The 13,539-nt window shown below is 39.3% G+C and overlaps 1 protein-coding gene across 6 annotated transcripts in view; it reads left to right on the top strand.

The window, feature by feature from the left end:
• The window catches only part of NBN (nibrin), a 29,724-nt gene that overhangs the window by 979 nt on the left and 15,206 nt on the right, over positions 1 to 13,539 (top strand). For 3 of the 6 annotated variants that reach the window (XM_065668550.1, XM_065668555.1, XM_065668549.1), the window contains exons 2-5: positions 5,582 to 5,715; positions 7,171 to 7,316; positions 8,464 to 8,623; positions 9,046 to 9,149. In XM_065668550.1, the coding sequence (XP_065524622.1) occupies positions 5,582 to 5,715; positions 7,171 to 7,316; positions 8,464 to 8,623; positions 9,046 to 9,149 (544 nt within the window). Of the gene's footprint in view, positions 1 to 3,723; positions 3,963 to 5,581; positions 5,716 to 7,170; positions 7,317 to 8,463; positions 8,624 to 9,045; positions 9,150 to 13,539 lie in introns of those variants that run through there. The other 3 variants (XM_065668554.1, XM_065668551.1, XM_065668552.1) reach the window with 2 other exon arrangements.

Genomic DNA, 13,539 nt, shown 5'->3' with positions numbered 1-13,539 from the left:
GGCAGGGGGGTTGTAACTGGATGATCTTAAGGTCCTTTCCAACTCAAACCAGTCTGTGATTTGGAGTGCGACTGTGCTGACTGCATTTACAGGTGACTCCCTGACAGAAGCAGCATGGAGGCTGCACACACCAACACCTTGTTGACTTCTGTAAAACAAGGTTTACCAGAATGACAAAAGATTCCTCATTTCAAATTTAGCACTGTCAGTAGTGTTCAGAAAAGGCCTGACCAGTTAACATTAAACTGTGCTAATCTAAAAGGAATTACTTTGAGTTAACAAAATAATTATCTGTGATGCCACATAGACTAACTACTCAGAAAGGTAACAGTTAACTGATATCCAGCGTTTTGCACAGCCTGGGTAACAAAGCAGAGAAGCCTGCAGCATTTTATCTGGCAGTAAGGCAGGGCAAGGAAGTGCTGGAGTAGTACAGTAGCTGTAGGAACCTGTGGATTCAGTAAAGCTGGAGGTTTTGAGAAAAGACGACACTGATGAAACTATGCACTTGTAAAACTTGGCCTGAAGGACAACAAACCTGTCAGTGGGTCTATATTACCAACTTTTAAATAAGGGATTCCAGCCAAACTGAATAGACACTGACTGCTACGGGAGTTAAGAGGCATCAGAATTAAAATCCTACACTTAGTCATCAGTGATCTGTATAAAAAGGGTCAAGCAGCTCAATGTTCAACATACAGAGAAAAAAAATGTTGATATCTGATGGTACAGTAAGTTCTACAGTACGTAATATCATTATTAGTCCTGCATGCCGTCTAGCCGCCACTGAAGAAATAGAGCCACACCATTAAGCAGTACTTGCCATACTATCATTGAAGCTGTATGGCAAACATCTGGCAGGTGTTAAAAGAGTCACTGTAAGTTTTAGGTAGTAACATTTCATTAAAATCACTTATCTCAAAACACACTGAGTCTCAAGAGATAGATAATCCCCAAACAAAAATAAAGTTGGAGAAAGGGAGTGAATATAGTTTGAGATGTTTTAAAATTAACAGTTACTACAGAATTTATAAAGTTTCACTGAAATTAAGCTAAGAGGAAACCAGCTACAACAGCAAACCTTTTACACATTGGAAGATGCAAATGTGCCAAACAGCTACCTCTGAAAGAATCATATTGTCATGGTAAAAGTGATCGAGAAAATATGACCAAACAAAATTTCACAAAATGTTTTCAGCAGCTTTCATCAATGAGATGCAATTCATATACCAGACCTGTTATTTTCTGGTAATAAGAGAAAGTCATCTCCAAGACTAGGAAGCAGATTAATTAGAAAAAGAACTGAAATAACACTTTCATGCCTCATAATCGAGAAATGCAACTGAAGGCAGACTATCTGCATTTTGCAATGAAAATAACTTTGCCTAATAGGTTATTTCTCCACTTTATAAAATCCTCCTTCAGTTTGGGTGATGCTTATCTACAAGTTCAGGAAGAGTTTAAGAATAGCTTAAGTGAAATATGAAAGCATCCAATCTCTTAAAGTATGTCAGGAGGTTTAAAGTGCAGAAAATACAGGATTTTTTAAAAAAATCTTTTAGAGAAATGAGAAATGATAGGACTGTAAATCTGACATATGTGGGGAAAAGATAATTAAAAATTGTAAAACCTAAAAAAGCATGATCTGAAAGTGTCTTAACTAGCACTAGTCTTCTAAAGATAAATTATGTCTCAGTAATCTCTTACAGAAATGCCTAAGGATGAGTATATAAGAATTGGGAGGCATGACTTAGACTTTCAAGGGTCTGGCCTAGTGGCATAACGTAGAGCTCAGCAGAAACTTGAGTCCTCCTTGTAAACTTGCATGCCAGTGCTGTTCCTGACACTCAAACTACCTTGTCGGAAGAAATTCACAGCACCTGATGTTTAAAGATAGTCAAAGAGGCTTTTGACACAAAAGGCTACTAAAAGAAAAAATACCAAAAGAAAACAAAATTTTAGATGAGGGATAAAATATCAACATGGAAATAATGCAGACCTGTATTTCTGTTAAGGGGAAAAGTTTAATGATAGGTCAGCTCAATAAAAGTTTAAAGCTCAATATTGTGTTTAGATATGGTTTCTCGGTGTTAGTCAACTGTGGTATTATTTCACCAGTTACATGCAAGTTAAGTCTGCAGTCCATATAAATATCTGAAATGCCTCTTTCTGCTCTGATAGTCTCTGAGGTTTGGACTCACATGAATCAGTTATTTATGAACTAAAAAAAAAGGAACAAAAGGAACAAAATAAACAGATACTAGAAGACAGTTCAATCAGGATCAGAGATACTGCAAGAAGGTAAATGAGTAGGAAAACATGGTAGCAGACTATAAAATAAAATTGGATAAATGCATTGAAATTGGAAGTATGAACACTATAATGGGGTTTACAGGATTCATACTGTTTCTTATGATGATTTGTCATACGAGGTTGTGATGACAGAAGCTAATATGATAAATAAGACATGGAATAATGACAACAGTACAGAGAATATGTAGGGACTGCTATATAAAGCTGAGAAATAGTTTCATTTAGGAGTTTAGCTCTGTATTTCTGGTCACCTTAACACAAAACTGACAGAAACTGCAAAATTATGAGGGACTAAAAAAACAAGCAAAGATGAAGAAAACTCACAAGAAAATAGATTAGGGAGACAGCAGCCATTCATCTACAAAGCAGCACAGGAATGAAAATATAAAAAGGTATCAAAATGAACATTTACGGACAAAGGATACCCACAGTTGTAACACATGAAGATTTAACGGATTATGATTCTCCAGAAGCAAAGTTTTTGACTGACAGATTTTATTTACATTTCTGCATGTTTTAATCTTTTCCTATTAGAAAAATGTTATCCCGAGTCCCCCTATTTTAACTGCATGGGTTTCCTTATGCTAAAACATTTTAACTAACTGTGAACATACCCCCAAAAGCTTTCCCTGTTTTGCAAAGATAAAAGGCCAACCAGTCTACCAAGATTGATCACTTGAGAAACAAGACCATTGCCCAGTAGGAAGAAAACTGCTCTCCACTTGCTGGCTGGTGTGATGAACATCATGAACATCAGAGCTTTGACACCCTGCTGCTGTGAGCTGCATAGCAAGAAGAGAAATGGGTGCTTGGAGCCATACCTCAATGGGACTGGAGTCATCCAGGAATGGCTTCTCTGTACTTGTCCTCTCCTGTGCCTTTCCAGAAAATTCAGTGTTACCAGAGTAGTCTTTGGTAACTTTTTTTTTTACCAACTCTTTGGTAGCTTGCCAAGTGGCCTTCAAACTTCCAGGTGTTTCATTTTATTTTTATTTAAAATTTTAGATAATTTATTTCTTTTATCCAAAAGTTTATTTCCACAAAGAGTCTCTATCGTATTTCCTGTTGCATTTTGTTAGGGATGTATGGCACCATGAAGGGTAGGTCAGTGGGACACACTTGCCAAGGTGGTGGCCTCCTCAAGACCTTACCGGCCCTTGCATACCCTCACCCGGATTCCAACTAGCACCTAGCCCCCAGGGCCCAGGAGCCCAGCCTCAGTTTAGCCCGGGGCTGTCGGTGCCGACCGAATCTGTCATCTGCCGGGGGACCGCCGGCTCCTGCGGGCCTGAACGGGGTCGTGCGCCGAGAACAACGGACACCAGGAGGACGCAAGTGAGGAACCACCGACCGGCCGCACCCCCGCACCATCACCGCGCATGCGCTGTGAGGCCTCCCGCCCCCAGCAGACGGTGTTCTTTCCTTTCCCTTCCACCCTTTCGTTCCTGCTGCGCGGCCGCAGCCTCCCTCACGGGACGGGACGTGGGCGGGTCGCAGTGGTCCCTGCGGTAGCGAGGGAGGGCGTTTCTCTTCCTAGGGCTGCGTCGCCGCGGCGCGCCGGGGATACTGAGCGGAGCTTCCCCCGGTGCGCTGCGGCTTCCCGGGCCCGCTGTCCGGGATGTGGAAGCTGGTGCCCGCCGCAGGAACAGGTGAGGGAACGGCAGAGCGCGGCGGGCTGGGCCGTGTGCATGTGCCGGTCCTCGGCATGAGGGCGCCTCCCGGCCTCAGGTTCTGATCCCGCTGCGGCCCGTCAGGCCGGAAGCTGCCTTTCGGTAGTGCCGGCGCCGGGAGCCGGTGGTTCGGCTTCCACGGTGGTCTGCAGTCGGGCTTGCTTGTTCGTGCTCCTCAGGCAGAGCTGTGTTGGCCCGGTGTGGGCCGGCGGTGGCAGAAGCCGTCTGCTCCGGGCGCTCGTCCAGGGCTGAGCCTCCGATATTCCCTTGGGCGCTGCGGAGGGCAGCTCACGTTAAATTTATCAGGGTTTTTTGGGCTGCCAGTCCGTGCAGGCTGTCTTCAGGTGTTGTTGCAGCCAGTGTAGCAGGTCACAGAGCGCTGCTTTAAAATACCTGAGGAGTTGATCTCTGAGGCAGAAGTCAACCTCGGGAGTCTCTGAGGTTGACAACTTCCCTTTCAGAGAAGTCGTCTAAATATGTTGATGCTTCAAGGACCAAGCACTGAACTTAAGACATCATGTTGTTTCTTGGATGCAGAGTTCTGAAACTGAATTACCACTGTACCTTCTTTCATCTGTTCCCTTATCCATGGGAACTTTGATACATTGATAACTTTGATAATAGGTATCATATAGTATACAGTTTTCTTCTTGACTTAAATGTTTTCTTGTCTGTATAAGAAGTAGTCCTATCACAGCTTCATCTGCTGTTTATTTCCTGTTTCATTGGAAGTGAATTTTGGATGTTTGGTTTAACTCCTAGTGGAGTAGTACCTAACCACATTGAAATGAACTGCGTTATCTCTTACTGCCTGGAAAACTCTTGAGGAAGAGCCAAAATAGTGGGATTGTTGTTATGTTCAGGACAATAATTTCTGTGCAGTTCACATTTGGAAAGTTACTTGCTCAAGGTTGTTAAGTAGAACTTAATCTGTAGTTATTAATTAATTTTCATCAGTAAATGTTTCTGATTTTGACGAGTAGGTAACACACGCCTTTTGGATGTTGTCACTGAAAGCCACCATGTGGTCTAGATAATGGATACCAAGAATGAGCTAAAGCATAGGTCAGAGACTCAACTTATTAAGTGTCAGTTTGATTTACATTGCAGATCTTTTTACATTCATTAAGAGGACATTTTCCTCTGAACCTCTTAATATGCTATGTAAATAAATTATGTACCCTCAAAAAATTATGTACCCTTAGAACTTGTGTTTTGGAAAAGCTGTCTTACATAGTAATCTTTTTTTTTCTTCTCTATGTAGCACTTCTATATGTAATACATAATCTTCAAGTTAAGCAGCAGAGTATTAATAAAAATATGTTGTTCTTAAATTTGTGCTTTAACTGCTTTGTTTATTATAAAATGTAAATTTTTATAATGGACAAAGCAAGAGAGAGGGGAAGAAAAGCGATTTTTGTCTACAAACTAAATGAGTAATTTAAGTCAGCCTAATAAATGATGCATGACAAAGTTGGGTTTCACATATACAACATATATGCAACATACATAAACTTTTGAATGTTTACTAAGTACTTAGGGTATTTTGGGTTTTTTTTCTACATTAATATTTTTTTCTGTCTCCTGCTTATTTTTAGGAGAGCCGTATCGGCTTTTGAGTGGTACGGAATATGTTGTTGGACGCAAAAACTGTGCAATTTTAATTCAGCATGATATGTCCATCAGTCGAAGTCATGCGGTTCTGTCAGTAAGACATCCTGGAACAAGCACTGTAAGTAGCCAGCATTTTACTGCACTATTAGTATGCTGTGTGGATAATTCAGTCTGCTGTGGCCACACATACTCTCATTACAATCTCACTGGTGTTTTATGCTTGGAGTAGAACCACTGATCATCTGTCTTTTGGGTTTGTTTTTTCTTGTCCTCAGGGTTGCTTGCCTATGTTGAGAAATTTAGTGGCATAATTTTACTGATTCAAGCTCCCTTTTATTCCAGAATGAAGATTCAGTAGGAATTTGTATTAAAATAATCATAGCAGGAAAAGTGTGCTATTAAATTCATTATATAGTTAGGTTTTAGGTCTTGGTTCTGAAAAGTGCTTCAGTTACCTTACTGCAGGCTTAGTTCTTCCGTCATTCCATTCTGTATTTGATTAGGGGACTGAAAAAAACATCCAAAGGGCATTTAGTGATTTACTATTACGGAGAAGAAAAGGCTGTGTGAAGACCTCGTAGCAGCCCTCCAATATCTGAAGGGATGCTGGGGAGGGACTCCTCATTAGGGACTGTAGTGATAGGACAAGGGGTACCGGGTTCAAACCTAAACATGGGAAGTTTAGATTGGATATAAGGAGGAAGTTCTTTACTGTAAGGGTGGTGAGGCACTGGAATGGGCTGCCCAAGGAAGTTGTGAATGCTCCATCCCTGGCAGTGTTCAAGGCCAGGCTGGATGAAGCCTTGGGTGAGATGGTTTAGTGTGAGGTGTCCCTGCCCATGGCAGGGGGGTTGGAACTAGATGATCTTGGGGTCCTTTCCAACCCTAACTATTCTATGATTCTGTGATTCTGTGTGCTGCAATGTTTATGGACATTTTGGAGCCAGTCAGCAGGAATTTCATTTATGTAACCGTACATAGAATTTGAAGTTAAATACACAAAATTTGTCATTTTAATATTCCAAATAATGTATAACTATGTGTCAAAATTTCCATAAAAACAAGCTAATAGTACTTGTTGAATCATTTGGGAAATATGACAGTGTCTTACCTCTTCTTGAGCTATGCTGGTGTCAGCATCTCTTGCAGCTTGTGGAAGACTAGCAGTACTCAAGGATGCGAGGCAGGAAAGGTGACTTGGGCACCTATGCCAGGGCTGAATGGTAGGTAAAATCATCAATAATAAATCTCAGAGCCTTGCTAAACTGCAGTAGCATAGGCTTTGGCCTGGCAAATGATTGGCTTGCAGAGCTTACAGAAAAACTCAGTGTGAGAAGCACAGAAGTTGTGAAGCTAAAAATGGATATATTTTCTCTCATTCCTTCACGGTGAAACCAAGGAGATGTGTAATGAGGTAGCCAGCCTTATTGTCCAGAGTCTTTCTTTAGGATGGTATTTTGTAGGCTTTTTGTTACTCACCTACTGCTTTGATCCATAATGATAATAACCTCTTTATGATAAAACTGTCTCATTCTGATAAACTGTAACGGCTTATTTGTGTTTTTATTTTCAGAGCCAGTCTCTCTCGGTCCCTATATTAACAGTAACAGATACATCTAAGTATGGTACCTTTGTTAATGGATCAAAACTCAGTGGCCCTTCAGTGTCTTTGCAGTCTGGTGACAGAATCAACTTTGGAGTCCTTGAGAGCAAGTTTAGGTAGGTTCCTTGATTCTAAAATATCAAATAAAAAGTTGCAGTTTTTGAAAAGAGTATTTAACACATCGTACAACTCGGCAAGTGGTGCAACAGTGATGAATTTAGAAAGCAAAGGAGATGAGTAATATTTTGCCTGTGTTCCACACCTCCTTTTGCAACAGTTTTCTATTAGGTATTTTTATAATATAATTTATTTTGACACTAAGATGTTAAATTGTTCATAGTAAAGCACTGGTAATTTAGAAGATGATATATCACATACAGTGAGTGTTTTCAGGCTATTTTAGGTAAAGAACAAAATCCTATAATATAAACAAATCTAAAGAAGAGATGAAAGTTTAGCGTAAGGAGACAGCTTGTCGGAGCCCTTGTTAGCTGCTGATAACATAATGAGAAAAGAACTGACATAGCTGTAGGGTGCTTTGTGCAGCACTAGCCATTGAGTGTTTGTTGCTGTGATGTATGCCTGCATTCTCGTTAGTGAATCCAGCTTGTTAACTTCTCAAATTTAACATGGTAGCCAGTGCTGTCTGTTTAAATCTATGAAGCAGTCCTTGAAATGGCAGGTAAATGGAACAAAATCTAATGATCAGTAAAATCAGCATTAAAGCAATCAGAAATTGTCTTTGTTCCTTGAAATTTGACTCATTTGTTTCACTGCTGCTGGCATTATTTGATAGAAATTTCCCTCCTTTTATTACAATAAATTGTTTTTAAGTTTTTGAACTTGAACTTCTACAACACTTAGATTTATTTTTTTAAATGCTAATCTATTTGTGGACTTGAGCCTTTGGAAGCACACGCTCAATTTCTTCTGATATTCCCTGACCTTGCAGTATTGTTGAAGTGGTAATCTTATGTGATGTCTGTGAAAGGTTCGGAAGTCTTTAGAAATATTTCAGTCAAATTGTTATGTTTTCTGAATAAGAATCAGTATTTAGTTTTATTGAGAAATTTTAAAACTGTCTTTGGTCTAAGTAAGAGTATGTGGGGAGGGGGGAAAGGGCTGTGGCTTGTGTTTTTTTGTCTTTTTTGGGTCTTCTTTTCCCCCTTCAGATTTCCCTGAGACACAACATAGTAGTTAAATCAGCTTTGTTCATCATGATTGGCTGAAATAACTACAGCAATTTTCTCTTGTTTTTTGCAGAGTAGAATATGAACCTTTGGTTGTCTGCTCCTCATGTTTAGATGTAGCTCAGAAAAATGCTTTAAATCAAGCCATCCAGCAGCTTGGGGGCCTTGTTGTGAATGAATGGACGAAAGACTGTACTCACCTTGTAATGGTATCAGTAAAAGTTACTGTTAAGGTATGTTGAGCTTTTACATATTGATGGCATTGCTTTGCCATGTTCCCACAGATGCAAATTAAATTCTAGACCTGTTCAAGATTTACCCCTACAAAGCTGCAAAATCAACTCTTCGACATTTAGAAAGAGGAGTATGTTGATGAAAAGTTGGAGGGGAAGAAAATCAAACAAGCAAATTTTGAAGACCTTTACTGATTTTCATCAGTTGCCTTCTACATTTTCATAACTTTGGTCAAGACAGCAATTAAAAGCTACGCTGTTAGAAACTAAACCATCTTGGTTTTCAGTAGCAAAAATCGGTATTGTTCTATCTGTTTGTGTGACGTTTTCCACATCCAAGATCTTAAAAACCTAATGTCAGTTGAACCGTATTCTAGCTGAACTTTTTACATAGAGTAATGATATGTTTTCTGGCTTTTCAGACTATATGTGCTCTGATTTGTGGTCGGCCAATTATAAAACCAGAGTTTTTTGTTGAATTAATCAAAGCTATTCAGTCCAGACAACAGCTGCCAAATCATAAAAGGTAAGTATCATGTTTTCAGTGTCACAGATTAAATTTACATGATGTACATTATCAAGTAACTACACATTTATCTAATGATGTTTGACAGAATATGGGATTTACAGTGACTTTACTTGTGGAAGAATGCTTAATATGACACATTTTAATATTCAGGCAACTTTCTTGCTCTTATTCCCAGAGTATATAGAACAAGCTCTTGGAATTGACTGTATGCTTACAGATGTTACTAGCTCTAAATAGGAACTTGTTTTGTTGATATATTTGAAGCAGCATTTAAACTCTTGAGTGTTTAAATGATACAAGGTATATCTTGGTGATACAGTAACATAAAGAAAATTATATTTTTATAAAAGAAATTATGTCAAGCTTATTTCATTATGTAGACATAATTTTCCACTACACGGTTACTCGGTTTACTGTAAACTTTGGTTAAGACAGAGTTAGCCTGGCCATTGACTTCCCTGGAATAGCCGGGGGTTTTAGTTGTCTGTTAAGAGGTGAAGTAAGACTAATGTGCCTTGGTCTTCACTATATGAGAATAAAATACTAATTGTTTCCATGGTTAAATTAACTTGGAATTCTTGCTTTGGAGTAAGTATTGCAGAATATTCCCTTTTGGCTATTTTCTCTGGGTAGAAAAGTGTAAAATAATGCTGTTAAGGTGTGTAAGAATTTCATCTGATCCTGTATTGCTACTATTTTTACCTTGAAAAGGGAGGCAGTTGTGTTTTGGATTGGTTTGTTTTGTACGAGCACATGATTTATGTGGGTGAGAAGTTTCTATTGTGTATTTGTAAAAGGCAAACTGCATTGGTAGCTGTTTGTTTTGTTGGGTTTGGGTTTTGGGGTTTTTTTGGGGGGTGTGTTTTTTTGTTGTTGTGGGTTTTTTTTTTTGTTTGTTTTTTTTGTGTGTTGGGGTTTTTTTAACCGCTTCTATTCTTTGCATGCTTTGGAAGATAATGCAAAATGAAATATGTAATGAATGGGCATTGTAAGAGTACTTGGCATTTGAAAATAACGTTGAACTTTTAATGTCAGTTAACAGGGAGAAAATTCTGTGAATATCATTTAGATGCTTTTAGGATACTATGACTTTTCTGGGTGTGCTGTTTAATCAGTTGAACGCTGGACTCCAGACATTTGAGTTGGGGAAAATAAGTGTTGAAGCATAGAATCACTGTTGGGTTTAGGTATGTATGGATATACATGCATAAATATGTGTTAGGGCATAACAGTTTATTTTCTTTAGTGGGTTTGATGATAGCCTGTGCTAGAATAGTTTGAAGAACCAGGGTGACATGGAAAAGGGCTCCATAAAATAGAACTGGATGGATATGTTTCCCTTTCTTAGATATTTTTGCTAGCTGTTAAGACCTTCAGAGGAATTGAGTTGACTAAATGTTAGTGACTCTAGCAGTATATGCATTATGTAGCTTTCCAAGAGAGAGTTCTGAATCAAACTAAATGCGGCAGCTGGTGTTATACACAGATCTATATTTAAAATAATTGCAGTGTTTTAAACAGGTGATACTTTTAAGATGTAGCTGGTGGGAAGATACTGAAAATTGTTTTAGCAGCTCTTTGCATTCTATTTTGAAAAATACTTTCAACTTTCACAGGGAATCTCTACATTTTGCATTGTAGCTAGAGCTGACCTGTGCGTCTATACCCACAAGACACTGAAAAAACAACTTGGGGCAGTACTAGTTTGGATATGAAATGGGAAAGGTGTATTGATGTGGTAATGCACGGTGACACTGTTAATTAAATCTTGATGACTACTGTAGATTTGATCTCTCAACAATCTGAGGGCAGTATAATCTTAAAGCTCAAAAATAATCAGACTTCAGAGAATTGCAAACCTGCAGTTGTCATATCAGTGTGGGCCTTCTTACTTGAGGCTTTTTATGGTGAAGTGTATTACCCCAGTCCTCTGGTAGTCTTCGATAACTTATGCAACAAAGAACAATAACTGAAGACTTTCTAATGGCCGCATAAGTGTGGCCCTGTATGAAATTATGTATTTTATTACAGCAGACCGGTGTAAATAGTGCAAGGCTTTGAAAAAGTGGGAAAGTAACTAAGCCTGTAACTCACCAAGACTCAAAATCTACTTTAAGACTGGAGAAGATCTTTTCTGAGTAACTGTGTTCCTGCTCAAAGCTTATGGGGAGAGAGTACAAGGAGCGCTTCAGAATCCTAAATGAAAAAAGATTATGTTGGCTTTTGAGCTTATATCAGCATTAGATAAGAGTTTCAAAGGAAAATCAAACATTTCTTTGAAAAGTTGAAATTTCCTGCTAAAATTAAAAAACAGGTTTGAAATGTATTTATAGGGGAACTACAGTCAAGTTCCAAATTAATGGAAGCTGCTGTTGCTCCCTTTTTTTATTCATCCTTTGGTCTTTAAATATTACTTTATTCCCTGTATTTATCTTAGGTTAGTAACTGTCTCAGCAAGACTCAGAAGTCTGGCCTGGTATCTAAAATCCGAGTTACCGTGTTTCTTACGATTGGTAGACTTTATCAGATCTATTTCAGTGCAACAATATTTTTGTAAACAGACTTGAACAGTTTACTGAGACTTATCAAATATGCATTTTTCAAAACTTGATGGTTTCAGGCTGGTTTATTTCAATTATGTATGTAAAGCTTCAGGAATTGATTGTGAAAAACACGAACAAAGATAACTAATTAGTACATTTTAGACTATCATAATTGAATTATGTACTTGGATGCAGGAGTAAATTTACATATTTATTCTTGTGTTCAGCTATAAGGTGACTATTCAGTGTCTGAAGAATGTTTCAAACAAAGGAAATTCTTTCCTGTTAGGGTGGTGAGACACTGGAATTGGTTGCCCAGGGAGGTTGTGAGTGCTCCATCCCTGGCAGTTTTCAAGGCCAGGTTGGATGAAGCCTTGTGTGGGATGGTTTAGTTTGAGGTGTCCCTGCCTATGGCAGGGGGGTTAGAACTAGATGATCTTGAGGTCCTTTCCAACCCTAACTATTCTATGATTCTATAAATGTAACAAATGGTGCATTTTTTTCAGAAATTTAATCATTTCAGCATTTCATGGAGTATGTTTTCTCCTTAGAACCTACTAATCTATGCATAAATTGGGAAAGAAGAAAGCTATGTATGTGTATGTATGTAAACCTGTATAAATGTAATTTATTGTGCTGTTAAACCAGATTTTGGGACTGTGTTTTAGCTTACCCCCCCTTCCGCCTCCTCCCCCCCCATAGTATTATGAACAGGATGTGTTGTTGGTTGATGAGAAAATGAACATGAGCCATCAGTGTGAACTCGCAGCCCAGAAAGCCAACTATGTCCTGGACCACATCAAAAGGAGCGTGACCAGCAGGTTGAAGGAGGTGATCCTGCCCCTCTACTCTGCTCTTGTGAGACCTCACCTGGAGTATTGTGTGCAGTTCTGGTGTCCTCAACATAAAAAGGAACAAGCCCAGAGGAGGGCCATGAGGATGATCAGAGGACTGGAGCATCTCCCGTATGAAGATAGGCTGAGAAAGTTGGGGCTGTTCAGCCTGGAGAAGAGAAGGCTGTGTGGAGACCTCATAACAGCCCTCCAGTATCTGAAGGGGGCCTACAAGGACGCTGGGGATGGATTCTTCATTAGTGACTGTAGTGACAGGACAAGGGGTAACGGGTTCAAACTTAAACGGGGGAAGTTTAGATTGGATATAAGGAAGAAATTCTTTACTGTAAGGGTGGTGAGGCACTGGAATAGGTTGCCCAGGGAGGCTGTGAATGCTCCATCCCTGGCAGTGTTCAAGGCCAGGTTGGATGAAGCCTTGTGTGGGATGGTTTAGTGTGAGGTGTCCCTTCCCATGGCAGGGGCGTTTGAACTAGATGATCTTAAGGTCCTTTCCAACCCTAACTATTCTATGGTTTATGATTCTATGTAAAATCAGCAGTCACAATAAAGATAATTAGTTCTGTGGTCAGCCAGAATACATACATAAACTGCTGATTGGTACGGATATTAGTGCAGTATGATTAAAATTGACCTATAGTTTCCCTTTTTTTATCGTGTACCTTCATCTTGCTCTGTCAGAACTGCTGTAGTAGGGAATATATGTCTCAAATAACCCTGTGAATTACTACCCTGAAACTGTCAGTTAGAGGCTTGTCTTAACTCTAGAGGTTTTATGATGTGGGCATGCCATCGTTAACTGTAGCTGCCATCACAGGCTGTGACAAAAATGAGAGTTTCAGGGTAGAATTTCACTTCTGCCTAATCAGTTCCCCAGCAGAAATCATGGTCACTTTTCTTCCTATTAGACAAAACAATTGAGAGTCTTCAGGGTGAACCAGTTCAGTTCTCTATCACACCAGCTAGAGAAGTGTACTTATTTTCTGTTATATT

The sequence above is a fragment of the Lathamus discolor genome, chromosome 2 (assembly GCF_037157495.1).
Source record: "Lathamus discolor isolate bLatDis1 chromosome 2, bLatDis1.hap1, whole genome shotgun sequence".
In the NCBI taxonomy this organism is placed as follows: Eukaryota; Metazoa; Chordata; class Aves; order Psittaciformes; family Psittacidae; genus Lathamus; species Lathamus discolor.
This window is presented reverse-complemented; position numbering and strand designations above follow the sequence as displayed.